At 56.6% G+C, this 17,841-nt stretch overlaps 1 protein-coding gene across 7 annotated transcripts in view; it reads right to left on the bottom strand.

The window, feature by feature from the left end:
* The window catches only part of MEAK7 (MTOR associated protein MEAK7), a 43,336-nt gene that overhangs the window by 3,350 nt on the left and 22,145 nt on the right, over window positions 1–17,841 (bottom strand). The window contains exons 4-11 of one of the 7 annotated variants that reach the window (XM_045772718.2): window positions 16,400–16,623; window positions 12,131–12,166; window positions 9,206–9,382; window positions 7,035–7,265; window positions 6,564–6,708; window positions 4,261–4,689; window positions 1,689–1,807; window positions 34–213 (exon numbers count right to left, since the gene is read on the bottom strand). In XM_045772718.2, the coding sequence (XP_045628674.1) occupies window positions 34–213; window positions 1,689–1,807; window positions 4,261–4,689; window positions 6,564–6,708; window positions 7,035–7,265; window positions 9,206–9,358 (1,257 nt within the window). In that variant the 5' untranslated portion in view covers window positions 9,359–9,382; window positions 12,131–12,166; window positions 16,400–16,623. Of the gene's footprint in view, window positions 1–33; window positions 214–1,688; window positions 1,808–4,260; window positions 4,690–6,563; window positions 6,709–7,034; window positions 7,266–9,205; window positions 9,383–12,130; window positions 12,167–15,770; window positions 15,852–16,399; window positions 16,624–17,841 lie in introns of those variants that run through there. The other 6 variants (XM_045772716.2, XM_045772715.2, XM_087870403.1 and 3 more) reach the window with 6 other exon arrangements.

Here is a 17,841-nt window from a genome sequence, read left to right as displayed (position 1 = left end):
GGAGCAGGAAAAGGGGCAGTGCCCCCAGCTCACCTGCTGCGACCCCGAGGCGTCCCCCACTGCCCACACCTCCATCTTCTCAAAGCCGAAGTCCTCCTGGGCCGACAGCTGAGGGCTGTTGTACGTGGTGCACTTGGGCTTGGCCTTGCTGTGTCCTTTCCCGAAATCCACATCGACCCACAGCCCGAAGTAATTGTGCTGTCCTCCCATGCCCTGCGGGGGAAGAGCAGGGACTCCTCAGTCGGAGCCGCCAGACCCCCCGAGCCCGCCTCTGCTCAAGAACCAGGCTGACAGGAGGGCCAGGAAGAGCTGGACGCAATTCTCTGCCCCGTTTATAAACCGGAAACATACTGAGTGCTGCGATTTAAACATCCCATCCCAAGCTACTAAAACAATCATCGAGGCGTGTGGGCGCCCCTCCCGCCGCTCCTTCTCCTGGGGCTGCACTGGCTGGGAGCACAAGCGACAGCAGAGGACAAAACAAAGGATTCAGACCAGGGCCCAGAGACCCAAGGCATTAAACTAAGAGCGGAGAGAGCAGCACCAACCCTGATGCTGGAAAACCAGACAGGGTGTGTGTCTCACTCAGACCAGGACCCTGGGCCGGGAGCCTGGGAGTCGCATGCTCCATGGGGCCAACTGCAGGGCAACGAAGAGGAAGCAGACCTGGGGGCGACTCACGCCCAGTCTTGCCACCATCCGCCACTCCGCCGTCACGCTAAGCTGTGGCCGGCAAGACAAAACCGTTCAGCCTCCGGATGACCGTCCCGGATGCCCCCTCTACCGCCGCCTTCTTGGGCCCCTCGCGGGCCGAGGACTGAGGTCGAGCAATAGACCAGAGCAGAAAATGCCAACTCTCAGGGCTGCTTCTCTCTTGGGCTGATTCCTGAGGACATACTGGGTGCTGCTCCTGAGGCCACCCACCTCTCTTTTCTGGGAGGTGTCTGGGGTCCTCAGGGGGCCCCACGGGAGCTTTCGGGTGAGCCTGGGAAGGAGCACTGGGGCCCTCTCCATCCTGACAAGCTGCAAGCACAGAGCTGGGATCCCCCAAAAGCTGCTTTGTGTTAAGCCTCAGAGAAAAGGAATCGCTGGGGTGCTGGCAGGAGACCCATTTCTCACCCAAAGTAAGCAGCTCACAGGTGCAGGGCGGGGGTGCACATGCAGGGGCACCCATCCAGCTCCTCCCCTTGGCCCTGGCCCCCAGCCCCCACCCCTGGCCCGCACCCTTGTCCTCTTCCTCCCATGGCTGCGTCTCCGGGCTGCAGACAGAGCAGAGGGGAGGTGCGCTCACCCTGACAGGAGCCCCAGTTGTATGACTTACCCAGGGACAACTCCTGATGGGCCCGGGGAGCCCACATCTGGGCGTGCCCCTCGCCCAGCTCATCTCCAGCCACAAAGGCCAAGCCCAACCAGCTGACCCCAGGAAAACTGGCCGAACCCACCATTTGCACACAAACCACAGACAGGCCTCAGCAGAGCCCGACCTTGCAGGAGAGAACTCTGTCCTAGCTGTCACTCGCCACCGCACCAAGCCCCAGGCAGAATGAACACAGCCCACGCCCGTAACCAAATGCATACGGCTCCCCTGGCTCGCGGGGCAAGTGTCAGCCTGGGCATGTCGGGACTGACCCCGTGGCAGGAAGGACATCACGAAGGTGGGGCAGCCCCTGCCCTCCCTAAGTCCTTACCAGTCCGTTTGGGATGGTCTGCTGCCCGTGATTCAGGTACATGTAGTGGTCGTTGTAACCCGTGGACGTGTACACGGCCATGCGGGGGGAGATGGAGAACAGGAAGCACGTGTCATCCCCTGAAAGTGACCAGAGTGTGGACAAGCTCACATCAACGATCCCACACAGCACCATTTCTTACACTCTGGGGAACTGGGGCCGGAGAAAGCAAGCCCCGTGCTGCTCAGCCCACGGCCGCAGGTCTCTGCGCCGCACAGCAGAAACGGTAAGCCGCCAGGAAGGGACTCCCCGGGTCTGCAAGGTGAGGACAGCTTCCAAAACCGAGGGACAGGACCGCAGGGAAGGGGACCACATCTGTGATGCGAGGCTGCCCTCTGCTGGAATTCCATCGAATTCTCATGTCTCAGGACAGCACAGAGAAGTTTGAAAATCTGTCAACTGTGTTTTTCCACGTTCTTCGGGGGCCTAATCCTGCTTCTTAATAAAACACTAAGAGCAGCAGAGACCAGTCAGACCAATGTGGGAGCCGGGAGAAGCGGAAGGTCAGCTGTTATGACGATTCCCTGTACCCTAAAGCCGAGCCTCCAACCGTGCAGACAGCAGCTCATCATTCCCCCAAAGCCTTGAACGGAGTTGGGGGGAAGGTGCCCCATTCGTCCCCCCCGGACACTATGACAAGGAAGGTGGGGGTGCAGAAGTGAGTGAACGCAGCAGGGCTGAGACTGTGGGCCCCAGAAAGGTCCCTGGGCTGATGTCTGGGAGCGTGGATTTGGGGAGGGTCCCCCCCACTCCCAGAAATGGTAAGAGGGGCTCCCTGTGCAGTGTGGTTGATCCAGAACATCTGCTTTCCTCCCGGGACTCTGGGATTTGGGTGATCACATGACCAGCCCCCAGGAAAACCCTGAGTGCTGAGCCCCTAACAGGCATCGCTGGTAGACAGCCCTGCTGGGGAATCGAGTGGGTCCTGTGTGTCCCCCGGGCGAGGGCTCTGGAAGCTGGCGCCTGTCTCTCTGCTGACCTTGCTCCACGTCCTCTCACTGTCATTAATCATGGCCACTGGGGTGACTGTACCGAGTCCTGCAGGTACTCCCGGGGAGTCCCCAACATGGGGGTGGCCTTGGGGATCCCTGACACAGTGGGGAAGAGCTAGTAGCAGCAACTGGATTAAAGATCTGGAGTATTCTGAAACCTTAGAGAAAACTAAATCCTAGAAACGACAGGATCTCAGGGATTCTGCTCATGATTCCCGCCACCCACCCCGCAGCTACCACGATCTCCCTTGTAATGTCAACTCTGCACCTGGACACGGCCTCCCGGCTTGCAGAAGCTTGCCTCCAGAGGGAAGGTGTGCAGTGTGACAGAGGACCCACAGGGCACCATGTGCACCCTGTGGGTCCTCCCATGTCTGGGAAGGCTTCCTGCAGGAGGTGACCTCAGGCTGAGTCCCAACAAGGAGCTGGTCATGCAAACAGGGTAGGGGGAGAGAAAGAGCAGCATGCGCCAAGTCCAAGGATAAGAGGGAGTCTGGGGAGACGGAGCAGGCCACAAGGCTGGAGACAGGAGACGTACGTCCTGCAGGCAGCATTCAAGCGTCTCAAGAGAAGACACCATGTCAGACATGCTGGGATGTGGCAAATGGATTGGAGGGCAAGATGGAAACCAGGGGGCTGATCAGGCGGCCCCACAGCAACATGGAGGGAGCGGCATGAGAGAAGTTGAGGGGATAGAACAGAGGACCCTCCCGTTCACACTCGCGGTCCCTGTCCCCGAGGAGCACGTGGCATCGGTGTCGCATCTAGGGACCCGGACAGGAAGGGTATCAACCGTCCTGGCTCCTGCTGCATCACATTCCAGAGCCTGTGGGAAAGGCCCCCACTTCACCGCTGGGGAGACGCACCAAGGACACAGGCTCAGGGCCACACGCCGAGGCACATGCAGGGACGTCAGACCCTGGGAAGGCATGAGCACCTCGAGCCCGAGAACATCCCGCTACCCAGGAGATAAACGATCCTTGAAAAATGTTGATCAGAGCACGTTTCTTTAAGGAGGGGAAGCATTTACTTCAGGACTTTCATCCAGCATGCTGAATGTCACGCAAGGAGTGCTCGGATTACGACAAATCACAGGACTGGGAAACCAGGGCAGACGGAAAAGGCAGACCCCGCAGAGCAGATGCACCAGCGGGGATCGGGCTGTCCAGGGACGGGGACGGCCGGTGACAAGAGCCATCCATCAGACAGGACCAGCGGAAGCCCCCACAGCCCAGCCTCCTCCATGGCCTGGACCCCGCGTGGTTTAATAATGCCGAGCCATGGTCTCCTCCTCTGAGAGCCACGGTCGGGATACCTGTCCTGTGTCCCTTCCTCTGTTGCCAGAATCACTGGACCACGTAAAGCTGCATCTCCTCCTACTGTCCTCCTGACCGTGTCCCGAGAAGCACCCGGAGGAGACGGAACAAAGCCTCCGCACACCGACGCCCCCGGTTGGCTCAGAGGTCCCCAGGCAGCAGCCACGAGACCCAACCCTCCAGGAGTACCATGCTATGGTGTGCCATGTGGGGACCCGGTCTCACCTTGAAACTGAGGCTTGACCTCCCAGGAGCAGGAGGCAAACCCGCCGAACACCTGGCCGTCGTGGTCCTCCAGCAGCAGCACGCAGGGGCCCCGGTGGGTGATGCGGCCGCAGAGCTGGGCAAAGCTGTGCCCGTGGAGCTCGGACGAGAAGAGCAGGCGCCAGCGGCCCCGCTGCTCCTGGCGCAGGTGGGAGTTGACGAAGATAACCGACAGGACGTCCAGGATGCTCTCAAACTCCCTCTCCTGCTCAACGTGACGCTCGGGGACCAGGGTGGCCAGATCGAGGGAGAAGCGCAGGAGGAGGAAGCCTCTGTGGATGACCACGCTCAGGAACGTGGCCACGTGGGGGGCCCTGAACACCCAGGCCTCGATCGTGGCTCGGTCACACTCACAGTCCAGCTGCTGAGGCCCTGGAAGCTTCTCGCCACCTAGGGGAGGGACAGCCCAAGCCGTGTGGCTACCACATCACCTGACATCCACTCCCCGCACCTGTGCAGCCCATCGTGGGAGCCACACGTGGCTCCTGAGTGCCTGACATGTGGCTGGTCTGAACGGAGCTGTGCACTAAGTATAAAACGCACACCCGAATGCAAAGAGCCAGTGTGAAAAAAGAAGTGTAACATCGCAATCATTTTTTATATTGATTATGGAGGTTATCCTTTGGACATATTAGAAGTAATTCCCTGTGTTTCTCTTTACTCTTTTCATGTGGCTACTGGAATATTTAACATTTCACACGTGGCTTGCATTGGTGCCTGCACTGATCTCAACAATTTGACGTCCAGACCCTTCTTTTCTCTCCTCTGCAAGCTGCATGGGAGAGACCCAGGAGAGAGCCAGGCCTCACCCCTGCGCCCAGCCCTGAAGCCCTCAGCAGGTATTTCCAAGAGAGCCACACCAAAAACCACTCTTCTAGGGGTTTCCACCCAACAGACCCATTTCGAGAGGCCCTTAGAAGTTGACACTCTCCAGGCAAGTCGGGGTGGAGGCTGGTAACTTATGAGACACCCCCACCACCAGTTATCTGGGAGGAACGGGTATCATTAACTAGGAATTATGCTCGACACCAAAGTCTTGTTCTCTCTCTCTTACCCACCGAGAATGAAGGGGATATGGTGGGGACACCAGAAGGCCAACTACTGATACTTTACATATATTATGTTACTCTCCTGTCCAAGTTCCAAATTCACCACTTGATTTTTGACATAGGACCTATTTCAAACTGCATTTTAAAATCCAGCTTTATAATAAAATAATGCTTTTATAAAAACAAATCTACTTTGCAAAGAGATTCACCACAGGTATTTTTAAATCCCAAATAAATTCAAATGTGTATGGTTTCTCATCTAACGATAGTAGAATACACAGTAGTTTCAAGGGCACATGCAACCTTCTCTGGAACAGACCGTACATCAGTGCAGGAAGCAAGCCTCCGTAAATGGAAAAGGACTGAAGTCATACGAAGTAGGTTCTTCAACCACAATGGAAAGAAATCATAAATCAACAACAGGAGGCGATTTGGGAAATTCAAAACATGTAGAAGTCAATTAACACACATCTACGTAACCAACAGACCAAAGGAGGAACCACAAGTTAGAAGATACTGAGAGGGTTGAACACACACACACAACGTACCAAAACTCATGGGATGCAGCTAAAGCAGTGCTTAGAGGGAAATGTATAATCGTAAATGCCTATATTGAAAAAGAAGAGAGATCTCAAATCAATAACCTAACCTTCAACCTTAGAAAACTAGAGAAAGTAGACCAGACTAAATGTGAAGCAACCAGAAAGACAAGACAAGACTAGGGTAGAGAGGAATGAAGTAAGAGACCAAGAAAACCAACTATATCAAAAGTCGGCTTTCTGAAAACATCCACCAAAACCTGATAGACCCTCCGCTAGATGGATCAAGAATATAAAAAGCCTAAGCCTAAGCCTTCTGACTAATACCAGAAATGAAAGTGGGGACATCACTACTGATCCTACAGAATAAGGATTACAAAGAATACTAGGAACGATTACATTAATTTCTTCATGTTTGTGAATTTCCCAAATGCCTCTTGTTACTAACTTGTAATTTCTTTCCACTGTGGCTGAAGAATCGTACGTTGTATGATTTCAGTCCTTTAAATTTATCATGAGGCATATTGCATGGCCAACCAATAAGATAGTCCACAACAAACTTGGAGGACTCACGTTTACAGATTTCAAAACTTCACTACAAGGCTACAGTGACCAAGACTGCATGGTACCAGTCTACACATCGAGGTCTCAGTGGGAGAGCACACAGGGCACTTGCCTTGAAGGTCCATCTCAGAGAAGAGCTGGGCAGCCAGCACCTGCACCCTGGCAGGGGGGCCTGAGCCTCTCTTCTGGGTCCAGCCTCTCAGCTCCTGTCTGTAGTTGAGCACATGCACCACAGAGCCAACCAGATCCTCTGTAAACTGTAAGACCACAGTGTTACCGTTCATCACATTTCCACCATGACCCACGACCTACATCATATCAACACAGGGAAGGGCGCTTTATCTTTTCAATGCCAACTACAATAGGCCACAACGTGGGAAAAGATTACATTACTTAAGTAAGTGTTCAAGCTCTATTTTGCCAAAGCCTCCGTCCAGGAGTCCTGACCTCACCGGTGATGTGGTCTAGGGTCCCCAAGGGGGACATCTCCATGTGCCTCCACCAGCTATACAACCATCCTAAGTCCCCCGAGGACACCCGAGGCTTCTTGGCATGGCTACAAACAGCCTTGTGGCCTCTCTACCTTCTGGACTTCTCTTGCTTTCACGGGACCTTCGGTGGGAGAAATCATTTTCAGGATCACAAGACTCTTCTCCTCAGAGTTTCCCTTCAACAAGTGGGACATGGACACCGTGAACTGCTCCTGGGAGACACTGTCGCTGGGCCCCTTGGCCTTTCCCGTCAGGTCAACGCCCCGCATGCCGTCATATAGTCTGGTGACCATCGCCAGGGGAAGAGCTTCCCCAACGTGGCTCTGTTGGGAACAAGTGGGAGAAAAGGCTGGACAGGGTCGAGCTATGCATAGTAGGATCGCAGGAAAAGGACCAGGGACCAAGACCAACCTCTGCCATTCCCGGATGCTTCCACCAGCACTCACCTTCCTAAACCCCACGCATCTCCCCTCTCCCCCACCCAACGGGATCACATCACCCCAAAATGCACATGCCTGATGTGTCCTGGCTTGTGGCTCATCTTGGCCATCGGACTCTTCCACAGTCTGTTCCCATCCTGCCCTCCAAACTTTTCAGTCCCTGGCCCCCCCCAGATTGGCCACATCATTCCTGCTCTGGCCACTGCCTGCTCTTTATTCTGCTTACACCTTCTTCATTCTAGACCAACAGCTGCCACACGCACATCGGAATTTATTAACCCGTGGAACATACATGTGTGCGTAGCTGATCTGTTCTCTGTATGAGAGGAGTCAGCTCTTCTTATCCAAAATCTTTGTGTTTAATATGTATTTTTACTTAAGGTTTAAATTTTCAATCTATTTTTTTAAGATTTATTTATTGATTTGAGAGAGAGAGAGCGCGCAAGCGAGCATGGGGGAAGACGCAGAGGGGGAGAGAGAATCTCAAGCAAACTCCATGCTGATGATGGAGCCTGACGCGGGACTCGATTCCATAACCCCGAGATCATGACCTGAGCCAAAATCAAGAGTCAGATGCTCAACCCAGTGAGCCACCCAGGCGCCCTGATTTTAAATCTTATTCCTAATTACCGTCTTGCCAATAACATTCTGTAAATACTGTTTTCCTTTTTCACTACAACATGCAATGTGATTTGCTCCAGGGATGACAAAAAGATGGAGAGAGAGCGCAAATCACAAACTGCATCACGAGCTTCCTTCGAGCAGGGTCTGAAAACCGGGTTCTCTCTAACGGCACCCTGTGTGTGCAGTCTGGGACCACACGGGTATTCCGAGGCTCTCATAAAGCAGGTTCCCGAGCTCCCCGCTCAAGAGTACTCCTATTTCCGTCTGTTTTCTCCAGGTTCTCCTGAAAAAGCGACCTTCACTTCTTCCCCAGAAGAAACTTTCTTCAGTCACCAGGGTTTTCTGATCAACTGTTCACCCTCCAGACCATAATACACACACGTGAACAGTTACCCACCCTGCACTCACGCCTTCAACTGGCCTGGCCGGTTCTGCCTGCTTCAGCTTCGTGGGTGACCCAGCAGACTGGGGTGCTTGGGTCCAGTGCAGATCCACACACACCCACGTACACACGCACGCGTACACACACACACACACATACACACGCACGCACACACACACACGCGCACACACACGCGCGCACACAGCTGTGACCTGGATGAGCCCCCTGGCCAGTTTCCTCGTCTGTGAGGTGAGCATGTTGGGGGATCCCAAGGCCCCCACCAGCTCCCACTCTGCACATTCTAGAGGAGGCCCCTAGATTGCCTTCCCCTGATGCAGCCCCTGCCCCACCACCCAGCAAGATGGGCCGGCGGGGTCTCTGTGCCACTGCCTTGCTCAGTCCGGGCACTCAAACATGCTGTTAAAAAAGCCCCGTGGAGGGACACCCGGGTGCTCAGTCGGGTAAGCATCTGCTTCTGGTTATGATCTCGGGGTCCTGGGGTAAAGCCTGCTCCCTGCTCAGTGGAGAGTCTGCTTCTCGCCCTCCCTCTGCTCCTCCCCCCACCATGCTCTCTAATAAATAAAGTCTTAAAAAAAGAAGTATCCCCCCAAAACACCGTACACAGAGGCAGAGCAGCCGCAGCAGACCCCGCAGCCCGCCACACGGAAAGTGCAGACCGTCTGCCTTTTGCAGAGAACGCATTTGGCCTTGTGGCCGAACCCGCGTCGGACTACAACAGAGGGCCGCTTCGGGCCCAAGGGCCACAGCGCGCGCACCTGCTCAGACCACGCACTCACCGCCCCCCTGCGGCTCTTGCCTTCAGCGCCTTCAGAGAGAAGCATCGGGCCGAGGCGTCGGAGCTGGGTGCCTCCGAGGACAGAGCATCGAACAGTCTATCGATCTCCTCCTGCTCCTCGGGAAGGAACCGTGAGCAAAACTTCTGCGCCGACCGGCTTCCGCTGCTCCCCATCCCTCCTCGTACCGGCACAACTCTCTGCAGAAGACAGCAGGTCGGGGATCAGGAGAGAGAGGCCACAGAGAGCACATGTCGGTAAGTGCGCACGGGCAATTCATCAATACCGATTCAGCGGCAAAGACAGGCTAAAACCCGTCAGAGCTACGGCCTGGAGTCGACACAGATCAGGCGGGAACACCGGCCCCCGACCCCGTGGTCTCCCCGAGCACACGCGTGCCCGCCAAGCAGCCTGCGCTTCCTTATTCAAAAACACAGTTCTACACTAATGTACCTAAAAGGTAGAAAAATCAGTATGTTCATCTAAATACTCTGATTTCCAAAACTTAACTTGAAAGAAGTCTAAGGCTGGCTGATCCCATGTATTTGAATAAAATCGACACCTTGAAAATAGCACCTATGAAGCAAGCGTGGGACCGGACAAGCTCTTCCCTGTGATCCTGGCTCCGCCCCGCAGCAGCTGCGCAGGCTGGGGTGGGCTCCAGAAGCTTCCGTGCCCCCACATCCTCTTGTGTGAAACGGGGATCAGCACGCCCTCCAACATAGGTCCTGGTGACCACTGGGCGAGTTAGCCCAAGCAAAGGGCTGAGAAGGTGCCCGTGACCTGCAAGGGACAGTCACAGAGACAGGCACCCACAGGCCCAGGGCCTTGTTCATTGTCACAGACCCCATTCCTGACAGGGGTCGAGGGCCATCAGATCTGGGAGTCAAACAGAAAAGCACAGTCGGGGGGGAAATCTCTCACGAGCCAAGTGCTGTGGCTTGTTCCTTCCGTCCTTAGACTCCACCTGGAAGCCGGTGTCGGTGAAATTGCTGGAGAGAAACGCACCTTCTCCCCCAGCCCAGGAGTGAACCGTCTCCCACCAGGTCAAGGCAGGGAGCTGGGAAGGGGAGGGCAGGCCAGCCCAGGCCCCCCAAGATCTGGCTGACCAATACCCCAAGGGAAAATTTTTCTTCCCCAGATTTTTCTTCCTTCTTGAGGAGAGAGTTACCTAACGTGAAACTAACCACTTTGGAATGAACAATCCAGCAGGACTTAGCGCATTCAGTGTGGGGCAACCGCCACCTCTGCCGATTCCAAAATATTTTCGTCGCCCCCAAAGGGAACCTCGTGCCCATTAGCAGATACTCCCCACCCCCTCTGGGGCCACCGAAGTGCAGCGTCTGTGGGTGACCCTGTTCCAGACATTCCACGTACACGGAACCACACCCTCTGTGGTCTTGTGGGTCTGGTCTCTCTCTGGTGGCAGACGGTTTTCGAGGCTCACCCGAGCCATGGCGAGTGTCCGCACTCCGTCGCGTAGGGTCGAACGCTACTCTGGTACGCGGCAGACCAGGCCGGGTTTACCCGTACATCTGCTGTCGGACAGGTGGGCTGTCTCTACCTGCTGGGTATTGTGAACAGCGCTGCTACGAACACAGACTCGTTCCAGGCTCTGCTTTCAGACTGTGGGGTACCTAACTAGGAACCGAGTCACTGGGTCGTGTGGTGATCCAGTGTTTAATTCGGGAGAAACCACCGATCAGCGTTCTGTTTTCCATTCCCAGCAGCAAAGCACGCAGGTTCCAATTTCTCCACAGCCTCCCTGATGCTATTTTCTATCTTTGTTACTCCAGCCATCCTGGCAGGGGACCCATCTGCCCTGCGGAGGAGGACGCCGGCAGGGACTCGGACAGGGACTGCAGCGCACTTGCCGAGGCAATGGAGAGGAGGGCTCGCAGAGCCCAGCTTGGGGCTGTCACTCACGGGCCACCTGATCTAAATGCTTCCACTCCTCAAGCTTCTCAGCAGCATGAGAGCCAAGAAGGAAAACCTCCAGCCCTGGGCTCAAGGGCCAGCCTGCGTGAGGCTCTCCTCATCGCTAAGACAGAGGGGACCATGCCGGCTGGTGCCTGGTCCCCACCAGGGGCACGGCCCAACCAACGGCCCAGAAAACACCTGATCGTGTAGGACTCCAACAGGAGATGAGCCACCATCGCCTGATTTGTAAATACCCACTGATTCCGGAGGACAGTAGCAGAGAGCGCCGAGCAAAGGGAGACACGGCCGTGACCAGGATACGTTCCACCAGCCACGAGCCCGTGCTGTCAGCACTGAGGGTCCTGAGGCCATGCCCCAGAGGAGTCGGAAGAAGATGTCGATGCTGCCAGCTGAAGGCCAGCAGGGGCACACGGGAGCTCAAGGCTGCCTTCCAGGCTGCTGTGCAAGGAAGCACGGGCACCGGGCAAGAGCACGGGAGGCTGGGCGTGGGGCTGGGGCGCACGAGGGGAGCGCAGTCTGGACTGGGTCTGTTCATCACTTCCCTGCAGACGCGGGAGGAACAGCTAAGTCATCACTGGGAAGAGACCCACGTGTTCGTGTTTACCAGGACGGCGGTCGGGGATCAACCCGCGCCCCCCAGGAGAGGGGCTCTGTACAGCGTGGTCTGGCTTTGGCCTTGTTCTGTCACAGCTTTGTGTGTGTCGCTGGTAAATCACGACAGCTTCAGTCAGAAGTAGTTAGACTAATATTCCCCCACCACCGCCAGGGAAATTCAAGACTCTCTCAAAATCTGGGTTAACTTATCGAGTCACCAAAAACCTTGTCACACAACTCTCCCTGGGTCTCTAATCTTGTTATTCTGCCAAAGTCCTGAAAATGGTAAATGTTTAAAAATACACCCTAGTGGTTCTATTTCATTCCCAGATGGGGGTTCCTGACAAAGATCATTAACTTTTTCACTTCTAGAAAACCTTAAGGTTTGTGACTCAAAAGGGCCCATGACTTACCTAAATGGCTGGAAGGAATAAAGGTCTTGCCAGCACCTGGGAGGGGAAGGATTGGCGACGTCAGCACAGTGTCACGTCAGAGCTGGACTCTAACAGAGGTATGTGGTCCACTCGGGGCATCAGACTCTAGTGCCCTATGTGGCTCAGAGGGCCCTCACTGTCCCCCACACACCACCACCCCACTCAGCCTTTGTGTTCCAAGACTACTCAGCATTCCTAACTTTCCTAGAACTGATAGTCGCCTTAACTGAAGTGGAGCACAGACCCCTCCTCCCCGACTCTGCTCGCTCTCCCCACTCACCACCCCCCCAGGTTCATGCCTGACTTGCCGGCTCAAATCTGAAAGTCCCAAGAGACTCTGTCCTACGGCCACCTGCCTGGCACCTTAGCCACCTGGTGCACGCAGGCACAGCGCCGTGGCGTCCCGGGCCGGCCTGTCAGGCGCACCGGCCCACTCTCCCGCGGCCAGCTGGGCTCCCGTGTGCAAATTCCAAGAGGCCAGCCTCGCCCGAGTCCTAAGAGAGCCCAAGCACTGCCCCAGAGACTCAATCCCAACCCCTACTGCACTCAGGGGCCCCGGAATTGGTACCACTCGCTCAGCCACCACGACCTGTCCCCTACCTGGGGACGGGCTCCAGGATGCCCTCACGTCTGCATCCCACAGCCCCACCAGGCCCGAGCCACAGCAGGCACTCCACCTATGCTCTTCCATTCACCAAACCATCCCCCCATGAGAAGAAAACAGGCCCGGAAGACACCAGGGAGAGCCAGCAGCATGGATGGGAGGTCCAGCCGATGCTGCCTCTGGCGTCTCTTTTCCTGGTGCCATCTGACTGCCTTGCCTCCCAATCCCCAAATCCCAAGATAGCTTCCTCCCTGCTCAAAACCAACGAATCACTCCACCAGGGGGAGGCCAGCCTCTTTAAGGGGGACACATGGAGCTAAACGGCCACCAACGTTTAAATGCCACTCCTCAGAAGTTTCCATGTCCCAGAGGAGGGAACAGTGCACATGGGGCTGGGACACTAACGGGCCACAGGTCGTGCCTCCTCCAGCATGTGGGCCCTTCTGCATCTATTCTTTCAATCAGTGACTCAGTGTCCCCAGAGCCAGGCCCCGTCCCAGAGAGCAGGCAGACACAGAGGAGCCTCAGGCAGGCGCCAGCCTGCAGGAATGTTCCATTCAACGGGGAGAGACAGAAAAGCGCAGCCAGGATCAGTGGGGATTGAAGTGAGAACACAGGAGTCAAGAGTTGCAAATGTCCCGAGGGGCACATTCCGGCCCGGTCTTCAGGCGCTCACAGGTAGCTCACCTGCGCAGTGGGGACAGCGTGCACGAAGGGGCCGGGGTGCACACCACAATCACTGAGGGGAGGTCTGGGGTGGGGAGGGGAACCAGAGGCACTACAGAGAGAGCTCCCCTCACATGACCCGCTAGAACAGGTTCCTCCTGTGTTGTCTGACAACAGAGCAATATGGAGCAGACCGGCCAGCCCTCCTGGGGGCCAATCGCCATAAGGGGGGAATAGGGCCCGCCCACACGGAGGACAGGGGAGATGCGGACCATCAGCGGGAGGTAACAGGGCAGCACCTGGAGAAGACACCGGGAAAGGCCCGGGCAATGGGGCACACTGGCAACCCAGGAGGGGGAAGGGTGAGCTACAGACCTGGAGTCAGAAGGTCAGGGAGGATGGCAGCCTCTGAGAATGGGGCCCTGCCCCCTGTACCACTGTTCTTGGAGTCCCCAGAGTACTGGTGAGGGGCCACAACTGCCAACAGTTCCCAGCACAGCCCCACCTCCTCTGAAAGAACCCCCTCGGAGCAGGATAAAGAAACAGCAAGGGCAGCAGGTGTCATGCCCCCTTCCCCCGCACCCCCCCACCCCGCGCCGCGCCATCACCGCCTCGGTCACTGATCCTGCCCAAAGTCTCTCCAGTCAACTCTGGGGAAGAAATGAAGGCCTTCAATGCACACCTGTGTTTCCCCAAATACAACTTCCTGAACTTTCTTTCTGTCCCTGGCAATGGTTTTCTCCTGGCACCATTCCAGGTGTGCCTCCCTACGTAGGACAGCCGGTTTTCCTGGCAAGTGGTGCGCAAACGACCCCGCGCAGGCCTGAGCTTTCTGTAGGGTTACGTGTACCAAGTTCTCTTTCAAGAGGAAGTACCTCGATGTTACTTTAAGCCTCCTTACATCAGTGGTTCTCAACTGCGAGTCGTTCAACATGTGGCAGTGAGGCTTGGTTGTGATGCTGGCGTCTAGTGGGTTGAAAGTGGGGTGCTAAGTCTCCTACACTGCACAGGACAGCCCCCCCCCAACAAATGACCTGGCCCCAGATGTTAGTAGGGCTGAAGGTGACAAACTGGTTTTCCAGGATGCACGGCAGTGGGGCTGAGCTCAAGGGCGGGCGCTGAAGTACACAGATGATCCTCAGGGCTTGCCTGGGCCCTGGGCTCTGCCGTTACCGTGGAAGCAAAGATGGGCAGACCTGAGGTCAAGTTCTGACACTGGTTGGTTTGAGGACTACGGGCAAGTTACGAAGCCTTTTCCAACTTGAGTACCATGACGGAAGTACCACCAGCCCCATAATGAGATAGAAAAAATTAAATCAGGTTAACGCAGGGGATTTAATTCTGCTTTCTGGGGTCCAAAAACAGAGACAGATGGGCTCAAGCAAGGCAAGTTTGAATCCCTGCCCAGGAACAAGGGAAGCAGCCCAGCTTGGGAGCAAGGAACCCCCTCAGTGCTGGGGGAGAGCCAGCAGCTTCCCTGCAGAATGGAGCTGCAATCCCGGCTGGCGTCCTAGGATAGCCCCGTCGTCCTCAGAGCCTCCCCATCTGGCTCCTGTCCTCGGGGTGCTCTCCCCTCTAGCCTGCTGACATCCAACTGTGACCTCCCAGGGGCCACTGTCCTGACAGCAGTCGCCTGGCCCTCAGTGCCGCTCTTCTGCTCCGAGTCCAACCTCCTCATCTGGACATCCGGATTTCAAGCCCTGTCTACACCCCAGCACCAGCAGCCCTTCTGCAAAGGGTCAGCTCGGGCCTGCGCCAGCCTTCAGGCTGTGCAGAGTCCCTGCTGGCCAAAGGCACCGGACCTGTCCTGCTCCTGCCCCAGGCTGGCTTCCCTTCCTCCAGGGAGCCCCGATGACTCATCTGCTGGGAATGGTTTTTCTCCCCTCTGTGCTAGGTTTAGCCACCAGCTCTACTCTCCTGGGACAAAGCTAGTAAAGTGTGGTCAATACAACACCCCCAACCCCACCCACAGTCCAGTATAAGCCCCCCGACGCCTCCTCCCACAGATGCTCCCCAGTTCTTCCCGCGTCTATGCCGCCTCTCTCACCGCCCCTCCCACAAGCGGGCCGCAACCCTGGGGACCCTTTGATCTTGACAAGAAAAGAAAATTTGGGGTGATTTTGTGCTCCGACTGACCACGTGGGGAGACCCTCCCTCCCTCGCAGCTGTCCCCCGAGGGCCCTCCACCTCTTCCACCCTGGAGCCCAGCGGAGCGGGTGGCCAGAGAGGGGCAAAGCCCAGCCCCACTCCAGGCACCGTTCTCTCCCGGGTCCGGCGCCATCACCCTCAACCCCTCCCCGGATAGGCGCTCCCTCCCGGCCACCGGGCCAGCGCCCCCGCTCAGCTCACCGCAGCCCACTGACCCAGCACCCACCGGAACCTGCCAGTCGGATCCCCCGCATGGATTTTCTCTTGGAACAGCCCGCCCCAGTTGCCAGGCGACGCCGCTGACGGGCAGCTATCTGCCCCAATAGTAGACGTGAAAGCTGAGGGGGGCCTAGCCTCAGAAAGGAGTCAGCCAATGGCCATGCTCCTCATGGGGCGTGGACCCTCGCGGACGGGGGGCGGGGCCGGGGCGGGGCCAGCAGGCCGGAAGGAGGGCCTAGGTGCCGGGGCGTTCCCGCGGGAGAGGCTGGGGAGGAGCTGGAAACCGGGCTGGGAGAGAAGCTGCCGGTACAGGGCTGGGCCAAGCGTGGAGCACCTGGGGAGGGAGCAGGAGCCCGCGCTGGGGTCGAGAGGAGCAGCTGGGCTGTGGGAACAGCCGGGAGAGAGAAGAGTGGGTCCAGTGGGGACAGTGAAGGAAGAGGCGGGTAACCCGCAGCGGGACGCTTCTGCGGATCCGGACCCAGGCAGCTCTCTAGAGACACCCCTCGCTCGCCCCGCCACCTCTGGTTTTGGCCAGGAGCCCCTCCCAGGTGGAGAAAGTGCAGCCTCCTAACCTGGAGCTTGTGCTCCTGAACCCCGCCCCCCGCCCTTACCTCCTCCAGGTAACCAGGTCCTCCGGCCCGCATTCTCGAACTCCTCCTTCCCAGCTGCATTTGAACGTGCCCACGGGCGTCCGGTTGGCCTAGTCGGTTAAGCGTCCCACCCTGCGTTTCAGCTCAGGTTGTGATCTCGGGATTGTGGAACTGAGCCCCTTGTCAGGCTCCGCGCTCAGTGGGGAGTCTGCTTCTCACTCCCTCTGCTGGTGCCCCAGCTTGCTCTAGGAAGGAACGAAGGAACGAAGGAAGGAAGGAAGGAAAAAAACGTGCCCACGGCTGTTCCAGCCTTGATAAACAGACTCTCCCTGACCCCCATCCCCTTCATTCCCACTACTCACCTTCCCTTCATTCCTCAAACCCTGAAGCCTGGCCCCAGGAGCCTGTCCCTAAATCCAGCAGGCACTTTGAGCCCTTACGTGGGTATCCTCCTTATTATCCCTCCTTACTGGGCATCCAGGTCAATGGTCCCTGGCTTCTCTCTTCCTCCCTCGCAGGTAATTTCCACCCAGGCTCTGCTGGCTTCTGCTCTGCTGAGTTCCTCCCCTGCTCTTCCCCCCCACCCTCCCCCACCCCCGCAGCACATCCCTCCCCGAGGAAACAGCCTTTCTTGTGACTTCTATTGCACCTGTCTGCTGTGCTGACCCCCAAGCCTGCCCTTTGACCCCACATGTTTGCTTATCAGTCATCTCCCCAAGTCTGCACCTGAAATTCAGCCCAGCTGAAAACAAACTCAGCCTGTTCCCTCCCAAACTGCTCCTCTTTACTTCCTTCCTTAGTGCATGTCAGCACCTGCCATGCCTCTTCCCTCTTCCCCAAGTTCTGTTTTACTTTCAAGATAACTCCTGCATCCACCCCTTTCCTTCCAAGTCCCCAGGAGGCCCCTCTCCAGGCCAGACTGCAGTAACAGCCTCCTTCCTGGCCTCTTTGCCTCCTCCAGCCCATCCCCGGACTGGAGCCAATGGAGCACTTAATGCCCAAATACCTGTTCTGCCAGACTAAGAGCTAGTATTCCAGGATCAGCTGGGCTATTCATCAGGCCCCAATAACAGAGAAAGCCAGCTGATGGTTTTTACTGTTCCTCAAGTTCACAAGGAATGTTATTTCTCAGGGGCACGTGACTGCACCTGTAAAGTACTGTAATGATCCCTTTGAGTAATTTTTTTTAAAAGATTTTATTTACTTGACAGAGAGAGCACAAGCAGGGGGAGCCGCAGGCAGAGGAAGCAGCAGGCCTCCCGCTGACGGGGGAGCCCCACAAGGGGTGGATCCCAGGACCCCAGGATCCCAACTTGAGCCTAACGCAGGTGCTTAACTGCCTAACCGACTGAGCCACCCAGGCACCCCAAGTAATGAAAATTTTCCTCAAAAAGAACTTTAAACTCCAAAATCGTAGATTAGCAACAACTCTGCTGTTTGACATTCCATCATTGAGAATGAAA

The sequence above is a fragment of the Ursus americanus genome, chromosome 21, assembly GCF_024610735.1.
Source record: "Ursus americanus isolate L20-20 chromosome 21, mUrsAme1.1.p, whole genome shotgun sequence".
In the NCBI taxonomy this organism is placed as follows: domain Eukaryota; kingdom Metazoa; phylum Chordata; class Mammalia; order Carnivora; family Ursidae; genus Ursus; species Ursus americanus.
The sequence above is the reverse complement of the archived record's forward strand: the minus strand, read 5'-3'. Positions and strand labels throughout refer to the sequence as shown.